General features: G+C 40.7%; 1 protein-coding gene across 1 annotated transcript; it reads left to right on the forward strand.

The window, feature by feature from the left end:
- Window positions 1–1,266: 1,266 nt before the first annotated feature.
- On the forward strand, window positions 1,267–8,990 carry zgc:123217. Its single transcript, NM_001037403.2, has 6 exons — window positions 1,267–1,334; window positions 1,602–1,625; window positions 3,135–3,297; window positions 6,598–6,872; window positions 7,320–7,468; window positions 8,420–8,990. The coding sequence occupies exons 1-6, from the start codon at window positions 1,280–1,282 to the stop codon at window positions 8,732–8,734; spliced, it is 981 nt and encodes a 326-aa protein (NP_001032480.2). The 5' UTR covers window positions 1,267–1,279; the 3' UTR covers window positions 8,735–8,990.
- Window positions 8,991–15,601: the final 6,611 nt, after the last annotated feature.

The raw sequence follows: 15,601 nt of genomic DNA on the forward strand, positions 1-15,601 counted from the left end.
ATGATTGTTTTTGAGCGCCAAAAGTGGCGGATCTGTTCTGTGAAATATCTGACTGCGTGTCCCTGCATCCCTAAGGACTGTTTGGCGAAATATTTGACTGCATGTCACTGCATATCAAACGACTGAAACGATATAACTAGTAGATATAAATCTCCACTGTGCTGCTGAGTGAGAGAGAGCTTCTCACTGAACAGCGCAGCAGCGATGACGTGAGTGCGGGCCGTCGGGGGAGACAGGAGGGGGGACAAGCGTGCTTTGGCCCGGTTCGAGGCAACTGTACCTAATGTGAGTACGGCCTAAGTTTACTGAAAAGCTATTGATTTATTTAGTTCTCAGGTTCTTGCTATTTTACATTTCACCTTTTCTGTGTTGTTGTTGTGCTGCTCAGGTTCGAGTCTGGTAAAGCACGCTTCCACAAATGCGATAAAAAGTAATGTAAAATCAAGGTAAAACTACTTGGTTGTGGTGCACATTTCTCTTACATTGTTTTGAAAATTGTTTTGGTCATTAGGTCAGTGGTTCGCTGTATGACAAGCATCAACTTCTGACATTTATTTGAAATGTGCAGCAAAACATCCCCTAAATACTGCATTTAATTCATTCAATCGTTCATTTTTCTTCAGCTTAGTCCCTTATTTGTCAATGGGACTGAACCGCCAACTATTCCAGTATACGTTTTACGCAGCGGATGTCCTTACAACCACAACCCAGCACTTGGAAACATACACTCCTACATTCACACTCATACACTACGGGCAATTTTGTTTACCCATTTAGCGGATGACTGTGGATTGTGGGGGAAACCGAAGCACCCGGAGGAAACCCACGCCAACATGGGGAGAACATGCAAACTCCACACAGAAATGCCAACTGGCCCAGCCTAGGCTCAAACCAGTGGCCTTCTTGCTGTGAGGCGACAGCGCTAACCACTAAACCACCTTGCTGCCCTCAGATTTGCAAAAATGTAAACAGCGCCCTCTAGTGGATTTGTCATGTGAAATGTGCAATGAAACCCATGTAATGTTATTTGTTTTGCCAAATGCAGGCTGAGGCAGACATTTCCAATCAGCCGGAGCTCTATTTTTGTGTGTTTTTTTTTTAACTGACATCACTGTCATTTTCCAAACCTTCATTTATAAGAAGGAATGAGACAAGTCGAACCTGTTTTGGATACTTGGATAGACTATCGACTTTCATCTTGAAAGACACGTCAGACAAGTGACTTAAAGAAAGTTTAAATGAGCTAGACGCCTGTCTTTCACACCATTTCACTTCAGCCATGGGGTTGTTAGTGTTCTCGCTTAGCTCTGTAGTCATAATGTTGAGTACGCAGGGTGAGTTTGATCATGCATATATGTTTGTTTGCATAATCTCATTTATATATTTTGTAAGCGTATGTTTTCATTGAAGATGATAATTATAATGCATTTGCAGTGATGTCTGGTAAATCCTTTTATTCAGTTCATCACTACTTTTGTCTCGGTTTTCAGTAAGAAAATCTTTAGGAGCAATAAATGCAAAAGTTATGATTATTTTTTATGTCTTGCTGTTGAGCTAAAAAAATATTTGAAATTTTTAAATTGTTTGTTCTTTCTCCACAGACTCAAACGCACAGACAACATATGGTAAGAGAAGCAAAAACATAAATGAAAGTTATGATGAGGCAGGATGCTTATAATTTGTATTAGGGATGCACGCCTTAGGACAAAAGTCTAAATGTGTTTTTATTATTAATAATTATGATCATTTAAAAAGTAAAAGGTAGATTTGCAGTGTTTGTTTGTACACTACCTGACAAAAGTCTTGTGCCTATCCAAGTTTTAGGAAAGACAGATAATAACTTGACTTCTAATTGATCATTTGATATCAGAAGTGGCTTATATGAAAGGCAAAGGCCTCTAGATCACACTTATTTTACCAAAATATAATATAATCATGGCTTGATTTTTAATTATTTAATTATGACAGTAAGGCCTGACTTTGCTTAGACTAATGTTTCATTACTGAACAGAAATAATGTCCAGTATAGAATATAAAGTCCTGCTGCAGTGGAGACAGAATGAATATTGTGTCTGACTCCATCATGAGCTTGGAGGACTGCATCCATACATCTCTGCACTGACTCAAATCACTGATTAATAAAATCATCTGGAATGCCAAAGAAAACATTCATGCAGGACTCCCAGAGTTCATCAAGATTCTTTGGCTTCATCTTCAGTGCCTCCTCCTCCATCTTACCCCAGCCATGCTCAATAATGTTTATGTCTGGTGACTGGGCTGGCCAATCCTGGAGCACCTCGACCTTCTTTGCCTTCAGGAACTTTGATGTGGAGGCTGAAGTATGAGAAGGAGCACAATCCTGCTGGAGAATTTGCCCTCTCCTGTAGTGATGTTTGTGATGTAATGGGCAGCACAAATGTCTTGATACCTCAGGCTGTTGATGTTGCCATCCACTCTGCAGATCTCTCGCACGCCCCCATACTGAATGTAACCCCAAACCATGATTTTTCTTTCACCAAACCTGACTGATTTCTGTGGAAATCTTGGGTCCATGCTGGTTCCAGTAGGTCTTCTGCAGTATTCGTGATGATTGGGATGCAGATCAGCAGATGATTCATCAAGAAAATTTACCTTCTGCCACTATTACAAATGATCAAATAAAAGTCAAGTTATTGTGTTGCTCTTACAACTGGGATCAACAACAAAACTTTTGTCAGGCAGTGTAGTCTGCTATATTATTAAAATGATTGCTAAATGAATACATTTGCTATTAAAAAAATAATAAAAAAGGTAACACTTTATTTTGATGGTCCATTTGAGTATTAGTAGACTGTCTGCTTAATATCTGCTGATACAGACATTCAACAGACATTTAACTGACTATAAGAAACATGTCAAGAAGTACATGTCAGCTTACCCTAACCCAAACCCCAACCCTAACTGATAATCTAATGAGAAATAGTTGCAATGTAACTCATATTCAACAAACGGACCATCAAAATAAAGTGTGTCCAATTAGATTGTTGATATGCACTTCTCATATACAGTATATGATCATAATAATGTGATTTGATAACTGCTCTAAACCGCATTCATGAAATCCTAATTTGTAATCTATAATTTGTTGACTGCAGAATGTGGGGTGGCTCCTCTAAATACACGTATTGTGGGTGGCACCGATGCCCCTGCAGGTAGCTGGCCCTGGCAGGTCAGCATACATTACAACAACAGGCACATCTGTGGAGGAACACTGATCCACAGCCAGTGGGTGATGACGGCCGCTCACTGCATCATCAAGTAAGATGGACTGATTTATGATTTTGCAATTTTAGTAACATAAATTCTAAAGTGCCCCATTGTGCTTTGTTGGATAGCTTTCATGTAGTTTGTAATAAGTTGTTGTAATAAGTTTATAAGTTGTTTGCAAATCCAAAATGTTTGCAAAGTTTCAAAGATTAAGTGCTGAAAACGTGCCCAGTGGAAACAAGTTTCACATAATTAAACCTACTTATATCTGTCGACATGATTCATAGAATGACTCATAGTAAGATGATTATTCAACTTATGCTCATTGGAGATATGTGCCTAGAGCTACATTTTTAGAACTGACAAATATGTACGCTGGACTACATCGTTTGGCAGATTTTATTTTAATGCTGCGTTCACACCAGACGCGGCACGCGCGTCAAACGCGAATGATTTACATGTTAAGTCAATGCAAAGCGCGAATAGACATCCTGCGGCGCGATACGCAAATTGCGCAAATGGCGCGGGGCAAATTGCGCGTTTGACATGCTTAACGAGCGTTTCGCGGGAATCTCTCGATTTCGAAAATCTGAACTTTAGCGTACATTCGCGCCGCGTTAACCAATCAGAAGCTTGCTCTTGTGGGGGTGTGATTGTGACGTAGAACCTGTTGTCGGTGTTCCGAGGGAAATCCTCCAGCCTTCACCGACAACAGTTCATCAAGCTCGGCTTGGCTCGGTCAGAAGCACCGCTGAAAACCTCCGTCATCCAGGTTCAGTTTCTGGAGGAGTTTATGTGCTCACAGACCTGGATGCACCTCTGAAAGGATGTAGTGGACTCAGACACGACCCTAAATGTTTCGTTGCTGTTTTTCAGTCTTCATAAAGCACATAAACACTGTTATTTTCTTCATAAAATTCATGTTAGCCTTTTAGCTATGAAGCTACAGTCTTCGGGCAGACAGAAGCCCTGCCCATCACGCGAATCCGCGTCTGTTCTGAAGTGAATTTGACACGCGAATGAAGCGAGGTTTGACGCACGAATGAAGCGAGTAAACTCAAATGTTCATGCGGCTATTTACGCGCGAATAGTGCGATTTACATCCATTTTATAGTATTTTTTTCCTTCGCTTTCATCAATTGGTGAAGTTTTGTTCCTCGCCACTGTTGCCACTGGCTTGCTTGGTTTGGGACTTGTAGAGCTGCGCATCGATGGATTTACTCTACAGTGTTTGGACTTTTCACTGATCTAAACTGAAATTCAACTCTGATAACTGAACAGACACCATTTCAGTTTACTAGAACTTCAGGAGTTCACACTTAGCTGATAATCAATATAGCGTAATTGGCATGCTGTCCCGGGAGAGACCCCTGAGCTCGTAATATCTTCGAGCCCGGGGTTCCCTCCCGTTAGAAGGGCGAGAGAGGAGTTCGAGCTCAGGTAGGTCTCGAGAACTCCCCTGCTTGTCGCCATGTGAGAATTATGAACCAAGGTTATCTTGGGTGATAATTTGGTTTAGTCTATTAGCTATGGTTTATGTTTTTGGACGGTGGGAGGAAACCCGGGGGAAACCCACGCGAACACGGGGAGTACATGGAAACTCCGTAGAAAAACGCCAACCGGCCCGATAGGAGGTTGGACCAGCAGTGATCTTTCAGTGTAGCAACAGTGCTAACCACTGGGTGACCGTGTTGCCCTATTGGAACAAAGGGGTGGAAGACGGGGTGGAAGACAGGGGGGTTGTAACTGGAGATAACTGGAGTTAAAAACTCTGGTTATTTATGTTGCTTCCGTAACCATCTAATAGGGCAGATTATGGAGCTAATGAGGTGCCAGCCGTGTTGATCATAAGCACGTGATCCTCTTGAAATTAGTTTAATATAAATAAATAAACTACACTTCTATGTTAAGCTGCTTTGACACAATCTACATTGTAAAAGCGCTATAGAAATAAAGATGAATTGAATTGCTGTTATAACCACAACATTAAAGCTGTAGTTTTTCTATAAAACAACTATAGAAAAAAAAACATGAAAAAAACAAACACATCTGTGAGAGACTCCGGTCGGCTTGTCATGTTTATATCAGCTTGATATTGACTGACCCATACACCCTCTTCCCTAAACCCAACCAATAGTGTTTTCAAAAACAAACTAAAAGAGAAAAGCCATTGCTGCTGTGTGCTTCTACCACAACCACACGCTGCTTTTTGGGTTTTGTTTTAACTGGTTTATGGACTCCTTCGCCAGACTTGAACTCATGTCCGCTCAGCACCATGTATGAAGTTTGGTGGTGTAAAGCCTGGTTTATACTTCTGCGTCGAGTGATCAGCAAAGCCGTGCATTTATACTTGTGCGCGCTGTTTGTATTTGCAGTGCAATAACACTTTCGAAACACTAGCTGGCAGTGGGTGTTTATGTTACTCTATGTCAAGTTTCTTCGCTGGTGTTTTATTTTTTCTGAACGTAACCTTAAATGTACAAGAGGCTTAAACTCACTCATTTTGAGGCAGGAATCGGCGGACGTGCAAAAACTTTAACCATAGGGTGAACACAAAACATCAGTTTCCATCTTGGTGCTCCTTTATGAGACTACACACTTGTAAACACTCGCTCCATCCGGGTTGCATGGCTCTCACCTCTGCCCACACTTGTCAGCGCTACCAACTGACCAATCACAGAGCTTGCGCTTATATTTTTTGAGACAGCCTTGGCGAGGGCTATGCGTCCACGTGTAGGCTGCGCCGGAGCATCCGCGTGCGCTTGATGCAGAAGTATAAATCAGCCTTTAATAGTGAACTACGAAGCAAATGAGTCATGCTGGAAAAGTCGTCCAAGCAATCAGCATTACCAGCCCTAACCGAAAGCCCCTAAGCAGAACCCAATAGCGTTCATTGCAGCCATATCTACCCACAAGCACATATTTCTCGGTTCTCAAAAATGTAGACCTGAGCACATTTTCCCAAATAGCCGTTTTATTATGTGTAATGGAGGCCAGCCAGTAGGTGCTGTGCAGGTAAAATCTCACTCCTCTGACCTCTGAAGGTGCTCTAGCGACAGATGCTAGAGGCCATGGTCTTTAGCCTCCTTGGTGGAACAACCGATTTCCATGCGAAAGGTTGCCAGTTCGATCTCAGCTCGGAGCGGGGTGGGTGGCGTAGGACCGGTGGGGTTACACACGACTATGCGCAAAACAGGCACACTGGGTCACGTAAATCACACAATGCAAAAGTATGAACTAATCATTGTAGGTGCGTAATTGCAAAATGGGGCACTTTAATTTATATTCAAATAGATCTGTGTTTTCTCTAGTCTAAACCAAACAATCTTTTACAATTCTCCATCACAACAGTACTAACATCAACGTCTGGACGCTGTACTTGGGGAGGCAAACCCAGAGCACGTCTGTGGCTAACCCAAATGAAGTCAAAGTTGGCCTTCAGTCCATCATCGTCCATCCAAGCTTCAACAACTCACTTCTCAACAATGACATCTCCTTGATGAAACTGAGTCAACCGGTGAACTTCAGTCAGTATATTCGTCCCATCTGCCTGGCAGCCAATAACAGCATCTTTTACAATGGCACATCCTGCTGGGCCACGGGTTGGGGAAACATCGGCAAAGACCGTGAGTTTTCATTGATTATAATCCTTTAATATAAATGTTACATAATTATTCCATAAAGTAACCCCCTCTCAAACAAGGCCAAACAAAGCAAAACAAAATCATTTTAAATGTATCTAAATGTGTCAAAGGAGTGTAAATGCTGACAGAATAATAGTAATTACGGTGAAATTTATAGTTATTATATTTATTTATTTAAAAAATAGCTTCATATAACGCTAGTTGAGTACTTAAAATAGTTCAAACAGATTTTCTATTTAAGTGTTTGGTTTCTTCTCACATGCCCACACTGTGTTCCTATTTTTCATGTTAAAAAAGATCTCACACCCTGCTGTGGTCAGATAGACTTGCATGAGGGCGGCATGAATCTCCCTTTAGTTATGCAATGTTTCCTTGTTTGGTTGAAACGTATCGGTGACACACAATCACTCAGTGTTTCATGTGTGACAGAAGCTTTGCCGGCCCCGCAGACTCTTCAGCAAGTGCAAATCCCAGTTGTGGCCAACTCACTGTGTAGCACCGAGTACGAGTCAGTGAATAACGCCACAATCACACCTCAGATGATTTGTGCGGGGAAAGCGAACAAAGGAACCTGTCAGGTGAGTGCAGTGGAAAACACTGAGGTGCTAAAGGAACAATACACGTTGTTTTTGTAAATAGGCTCATTTAAGAACTCTCCTAAAGTCCAGCAGTTGAGTTTTACCAATTTTTGAATCTGTTCTGCTGATCTTCAGATCTGGCGGGAGCAATTTTAGCTAAGCATAAATCATTAAATCGGATTAGACCACTAGCATCTCCCTCTAAAAGTTCAAATAAGTTGTTTAATTGTTCACCCTCAGACCAAACAAGATGACTTTTTTTCTTCAGAAGAACATCGTGAGAAAAATTTCTTGGTTCCAGGTCTAGTGGGAGCACTTTTAGCTTAGCTTAGCATAGATAACTGAATCAGATTAGACCATTAGCATCCCCCTAAAAAAGAAAGAAAAAAATATTTTTACATACATACACTATATATATATATATATATATATATATATATATATATATATATATATATATATATATATATATATATATATATATATATATATATATATATGGCAGAGCAGTGGCGCAGTGGGTAGCTGGTTCGAGCCCTAACTGGGTCAGTTGAAGTTTCTGTGTGGAGTTTGCATGTTCTCCCCGTGATTGCGTGGGTTTTCCCCGGGTGCTCCGGAGAAAATATCACTGGATACTTTCTCTTTATCAGACCATTCTCTGTAAACCCTAGAGATGGTTGTGCATGAAAATCCCAGTAGATCAGCAGTTTCTGAAATACTCAGACCAGCCCGTCTGGCACCAACAACCATGCCACGTTCAAAGTCACTTAAATCTCCTTTCTTTCTTTGCCTAAATGCATTGAGTTGCTGCCATGCAATTGGCTGATTAGAAATTTGCGTTAACGAGCAGTTGGACAGGTGTACCTAATAAAGTGGCCAGTGAGTGTATATCCCTAATTAGCTCAAACAACAATTTTTTTTATCTTGTCTGCTCTCTGCCTCCCTCTGCAGGGCGATTCTGGAGGTCCATTTCAGTGTAAACAGGGGTCTGTGTGGATCCAGGCGGGCATCACGAGTTATGGGACGAGTGCGGGCTGCGCTGTGGGAGCTTATCCAGACGTGTATTCACGAGTCTCTGAGTTTCAGTCTTGGATCAAGATGAACGTCCAGGGATCTGCCATTGACTTTGTAACTTTTACATCCAATTGCACAGACGCCAACATCACATGCTCAAACACAGCCTCACCGCATTTCACATTCATCTCTAATTTCAGAATTCTCTTCATTACACTAATCTCAAGCTTCCTCATACTCATGGTCACTTAAAACCGACTCTTGCAAACATGCAAATATTAATATACAGACTCAGTATTTTTCCATCCACCTATTTTTTTTGCACATTTTTGCACATTTTTAATAAATTACGGATAAAACAAAAACACTTAATGGAGCATAAATTTTTTAAATGTGCAAAAAAAAGTTTACCAAAGCAGGATCAACTTTTTATAAGACAAAAATGTGCATAAACTATAATGGAAACACTGAATAATATTCAGCATGCACTTCAAGAAAGTAACAAAAATTTGTAAAAAAAAAGAAAAATTTTCATGGGATGGCAATAATTTTTATAAAACATCTTAAATGTTGTTTTTGGATCATTCTAAAATCCCTCAGCCAAAATCTGTCATCACAGTGGTTTAGTATTATTACCTCCAGAACTGTCTTGAGTTTCTGTGCTTCCAAAGAGTATATCACTCCTTGGAAAAAAAATCCACCTTGCGTTCATTGCGTTACATCTTCTTTTTGTAAGACAAGCCCTGCAGTGGCTTCCAAACCCTACCACAGCAAAGTTCATTTGTCTTGTTGAGATTTGGTACCAGGTTATCAAGAAGTGTTGTCATTAGCCCCTTTCACACATACAGACCTTTCCGGAAAATTGCCGGCAATTTTCCGGAAAGGTTGTATGTGTGAACAGGTCCTTTTTGAAAATACCGGTAAATTCGTTCTGGCTATTTTCTGGAAAGAGAAGTTGTAACATTACCGGCAATTTGCCGGAATGCTGCGCTGTGTGAATGCAGAAGGAAGATTCCCGTAATAAGCGCGTGCACGTCTAGAACGTGCTGACGTGAGACGTCTGCTTTAGCCAATCAGAACAGTCAGACGCGTTTACGTCCGCACAGTTCATGAGAATAAAAGCCTTTGAATATTTTTCCAGACACATTTAGCTGCTAGAAGTTAGTCAGATCACGTTTATATGTTCTTCTTAATGCCAACTGTGTAAATAATCATCGATGAGATGCTTATGATAAGCCGCTGTTTGTTTACCTTCAAGCTTTGCGTGTGCCTGTGAAACAGCCTATGAGCGCCTGCACACGCACATATTATGAACATCTCGACATGCGAAAGTGATCCTGAGAAAGTTGTTCACAATATTGATCATCCACAGAGTTTGTAATTTAGTCAAATGTTTACAAATACAAGCGCAGCCGTTTAAAGCTCATTTGTGGTGAATGATGTCAGAATTTACCGGTATTTTGGAATGGATGTGTGAATGCTCTTTTCCGGAAAATTTCCGTAACGTCCTCGTCTGTGAGAACAGCGCTTTTTTGAATATACCGGTAAAGTCGTTCCGGAAATTTTCCAGATATTTACCGGTATCACTGTGTGAAAGGGGCTTTTGACTCATTTAATAGAAACTGGATCGCAAATGTTTTTTGTGTTATTCCAGTTTTGTACATAAGTCTAATTCACATTTTTAAAATGGAAACATAACTAGTAACAGAGTAAAATACGGTGGCCGAGAGAGCTTAAAGTGCTGCAATTTCAAGAGTTCACCGTTCTAGATAATGCTTGGCTGTGTCAGCAGGTTTGGCTTGCTGTGAGAGAACCCTGAGCTTGGAGATAGACGAGCCCAAGGCTCCTGCCTGGTCAATGAACATTTAAAGGGATATGAGATCAGGTAGCTCTCGAGAGCTCCCCTGATTCGTTTGGCTCAATCCTTAATTAATAATGATAGCTCTATAAAAATAGACCGCCAACCACACCAATACATGCTTTAAGCTGTGGTCATACTGGGCTTTTCCTCCCATATACTTCTATTCATACGTACGCGAATGCAAAATTGCGGAAATGCAAGGTCAAGTTTCGCAGGTCGCTGTGGTGCAAAGTTCAAGCTTGGTGAACTCTGACCTGCGAAATCGCATCACTTGATTGCGTGAGACCAATCGAGGATCAAAACATGACCTCTCTGGACAGAAATTTAAAACATGGAGCAATCACTTTTTAAATGTCTAATAAACTTGTTTAATCCCGCTCCTTTTCGCAGCGCCGCACGGCAGAATATTCAATACAATCTCACGGCAATTCGTAACTTTTTCATTTAGTGGCTAATTCGTATGAATTCGTACGATCTAATTACGATCTAATTAATTAATCGTACAATTTAGTACGATTTGCTTATCCCCCAATGACGGTCGGGGTTAGGGGTGGGGTTAGGTGCCACGCCTCCTTTTTAAAATCGTACCATTTCGTACGACTCAACTCGTACGAATTCGTACAAATTAGGCACTAAACTGGCAAAACGTAAAATACTTACGTTTTCTCGTGAGATCAGGCTGGAATATTGCATGCTCAAACTCTAATGTGACCGTAGCTTTAGGCTGGATATTTATGTTAAGTTGGGAATAATCCGATTGGCTAGCTAATGTTACAGATAGGGACCAGCTGTGGTCAATCATATCACATGCTCCTCTCGAAATTAGTTTTGTGAAACTTCACTTAAAACAACACGTGCAGTTAAAAAAAATGCCAGCAAATTAAGAAAAGAGCACACATGCTGCAAATCATCACAATGCATACACATTAAACAAATGCTGCATTTACTCACAACTCAAACAAATTATTACAAATGCATTTCCCAAAAACGAGACAGACGCCGCTGTGCCGTGACTAGTGCTCAGTGAAGCTGTAGGTGATCTTTGAAAGGTGGAAGGTTTTTGTTTGTTTATTTTAACATCCTGACGTCATTAGCCTAAAAATTCATAACATAAATAGCCGGGTCTATCATGTTTTAGGGTCCCCATGAAACATTGCCATTGTGTCCTGTACTATTTTAAGGTGTTGTGAGAAAATGTAGCGCATTTTCGGAAATTGTTTGCATTGTGAGAAAATGCAGCGTGTTTTATTAAATTGTTCGCATTGTGAGAAAATGCAGCGTGTTTTATTAAATTGTTCGCATTGTGAGAAAATGCAGCGTGTTTTATTAAATTGTTCGCATTGTGAGAAAATGCAGCATGTTTTTTATGTGTACGCATTGCGAGGATTTGCAGCCGGTGTGTTGTTAAACGGATGAAGATCTTTTCTTAATTTGCTGGTGTTTTTTGTAATTGCATGTTTTTTTTTTAAATTGCAGCATGTTAAGCTCTCTCAGGCATCGTAGCAGAGTCATATGCAATGTGTGTTTGAGAACTTACCTGAAAACGCTCCTGAAGTCTTTTGTCGTGTTATTGTAAGTGGCTGGATTCTGCTGGCAGATGCCATTCATTCACTAGAGAATAAAAGCACCTTACAGCAATACAATTAGCTATATGTTTTGATAAAACTGATGGTGCCCAGTGTTTAGATCAGTGATCACCAACCATGTTCCTGAAGAGCTACCGTCTTGCAGAATTCAGCCTCAACACTGATTTAACACACTTGAACCAATTAATAGGACCTGCAGCACTTGATGATTACAGACAGGTGTGTTTGGTCAGGGTTACAATGGGGTATATGCGCACAGATCTTTACTTTCAGTCAGCCAGCTCCAGGGCTTCCGGTTAATTGTCCTCCCACCCTGCTGAAAAATCCAGCTTACACCAGCCTGGGATGGTTGGCTGGTTTTAGCTGGTCGACCAGCTGGGTTTTAGAGGGGTTTTGGCCACATCCAGGCTGATTTCCTGCCATTTCCAGACTGTCTTAGCTGGTTAGGCTGGAAAGTGACCAGCTAAAACCATCTAAAACCAGCTTGACCATCCTGCTGGTTTTGGCTGGGCTCCCAGCCTGGCAAGGCTGGTCAAGCTGGTTTTAGCGGGTCATCTCATAGCCTCTCCAGAAAAAACCGTGCTGGAAATGGCTGGAAACCAGCCTGGAAGTGACCAAAGCCCCTCTAAAATTAGGCTGGTCGACTAGCTAAAACCAACCAAACAACCAACCAACCTTGGCTAGTTTATGCAGTTTTTTTCAGCAGGGCATACAAAATTGCTGTTTAAGATCTGATTTCTTTTAAAAACAACAACCTTCACTGCCTGGCTGAGATAAGATATAAAGTGTGTATCAGACCAAACAAGAAGCACTGCATTAAATTAGATTTTACCATGCCATGTCTTTAAAATATTGAAACTAATTTGACTCCAATATTTTTAATGGATTTTTTGCGCTAGCCTGTGGCTAATGAGCACCTGCATTCTTTCGTCTCTTTTTATGCTTTAACAACCAAATAGATGCTGAAGTCTGTTTAACTGATTATATTTAAATTACATTACAACATTGATGATGAAATAGGAAGCTTATTAAATTGAAAATAGTCACATAAAGCTTTCACCAGAAAGTGGCTCAAAAACACTAGCTGTGCTTATGGTCCACTGAAATCTGCAAGAAGGCAGTGCTCTAGGAACAGGGTTGGGTGGCATGATCTTTAAATGTGGCATGATCAAAACAAAAACAAAAAAACAAAAAACGTAGACGTGAATTATTCCCCTAATCCACTAGAGGTCACTGTTTACATTTAAGCGAACTCTAGGCTGGTATGCTGGTTTTAGCTGGTCGACCAGCCTGGTTTTAGAGGGGTTTGGCCATTTCCAGGCTAGTTTCCAGCCATTTCCAGCCTGGTCTTAGCTGGTCAGGCTGGAAAATGACCAGCTTAATCCAGCTAAAACCACCTTGACCAGCCTGTTTTAAGCTGGACATAGCTGGTTTTGGCTGGGCTCCCAGCCTGGCTAGGCTGGTCAAGCTGGTTGTAGCCGGTCATCTCCCAGCCTGGCCAGCTAAGACCAGGCTGGAAATGGCTGAAAACCAGCCTGGAAATGGCCAAAACGCCTCTAAAACCATCCTGGTAGACCAGCTAAAACCAGCCAACCAGCCTAGGCTGGTTTAAACTGGATTTTTCTGTAGGGAGGGGGCACATTTTGTTGTGTTTTGAGAAACGCGTCCTTATTGTAGTACATTTGAAAGCAAGACTATTACATATTAGCTAACAAACAACTAACCTAAACCTTCACCAAACCTAACAAACAGAAAAAAAAAAAAGTAAACAGTAGATAAATGTGAACTGCAATTGTGTTGTTTTATCTTTTCCCAGCTGAAAAATCCTATGTCCAGGATGGTCAAGCTGGTTTTAGATGGTTTTAGCTGGTCACTTTCCAGCCTGACCAGCTAAGACCAGGCTGGAAATGACTGAAAACCAGCCTGGAAGTGGCCAAAACCCCTCTAAAACCAGGCTGGTCGACCAGCTAAAACCAGCCAACCTAGGCTGGTTTAAGCTGGATTTTTCAGCAGGGTTGTGTGAAACAATACAATGCAATTCACCATACAAAGTGAGCTACCACGCCAGAAAAGTCGTCCATATGGGTGAGGCGAACATATTGGATTACACATCATAGACTTGTTTTGTGGAATTTATTTGGTTGTGCAATGTACTCAACAGCATGAAAATAACCCTTTATTAGTCAAAGATATGTTCCTGTAAAAATCACAAGTGCAGAAAAAATGAGTTGTGGCCATCCCACTGTCTCATCGTGTTCATTTTCACCGAGTCAAATGTATGTTTAAGTACATGTTTATGGTTTCACAAAAATGTATTTGTGAAAAATGTACATTTGTCTGCAAGTTTTGTGGTTTTTAACAAAAATGTAGGCTGAGCATGTGTTTTGGTATCAGGTTACAAAACCTGTTAAACTATTTGTCTCATTTTCAGCCCATAATCATGGGAAAACAGAGATGTCACAGTATAGTTAAAAACATGTCTACAACGTGACTAGATTGTTTTTTCTTAACAATTTTTAACCTCAAGTGTCATTTACATCTAATAATTTTATCTATTTAATTGAATAATTGAGCCTATTTTATTTAAAGTGGGAAAAAAACTAAATCAAATTAACAAAAGCAAAATGTTATGTAAGACTGCGGCCCTGAAAAAGCACATGAAAATGAATTAATGAATTAAAATGATATGTAGAAATTCTGAGAAGTCCCAGATATCCCAGATATTACCACTAGGGTTGGGCGATGTCGAACAATTTGGCATCGTACGATGTCTAATGTAAAAACATTGCGATGGGATCTTCGTCGTAATCAGCGGTGAATTAAATTAATTATTTATGAATAATTAATTAATTCATGACAAATTAACTATTTGTACATAAATCCGCATGGTCTTTGTTTTAACCATAACCAAATCGCAAATAAATAAAGAGAAGTTACACACAAATTACCACCTGTCAATCACTTTTTCCGCAGGACTCTGGCATGAATAGGCAGAGTGATGTGTCGCTATAATGGCGTCGACAAACTTGGTTGGTAAAAAGGTGCACAACCAACAGGAAAAAACCAACAGACTGCGTCCGAAACCGCATACTCCCATACTATATAGTATGCTAAAATCAGTATGCGAGCTGAGTAGTATGTCCGAATTCATAGAAATCGAAAATCAATAGGCGAGAAGTACCCGCATGACTTACTACTTCCGGCGAGATTCTGTAGTGCGCATCCCATGCACCCTGCGCTATCCCATGATGCCCCGTGAGAGAATGCATGAATGGAAGTGAGGCGACGCAACTGACGCAGGTAGGTCACATGACCATGACAAAATGGCGGATGTAGTACGTCCGAATTCCATTCATACTTTTCACATTCATACTGTATAGAACGTACTTTTCTAACGGCCGAGTAGTACGTTTACATTTAAATGCAGTACCTACTGAGTAATAGGCAGTTTCGGACGCAGCCACAGTATCTGAGGTTTTCATTAAAATGACTAAGTAGAAGTGTGAAAGCGAAAGACTGAAGAAGTGTACTGATGCTGTGACATGTTACCTGATAGATTCAAAAGACAGAAGAGTCATGAGATAGAGGCAAGATTAATTAAATATCACGTTTAAAGGGTCACGAAACACCAAAGCACATGTTTTGAGCTGTTGACAGTCGTATATGTGTCCC

The sequence above is a fragment of the Danio rerio genome, chromosome 12 (genome assembly GCF_049306965.1).
Source record: "Danio rerio strain Tuebingen ecotype United States chromosome 12, GRCz12tu, whole genome shotgun sequence".
NCBI lineage: Eukaryota > Metazoa > Chordata > Actinopteri > Cypriniformes > Danionidae > Danio > Danio rerio.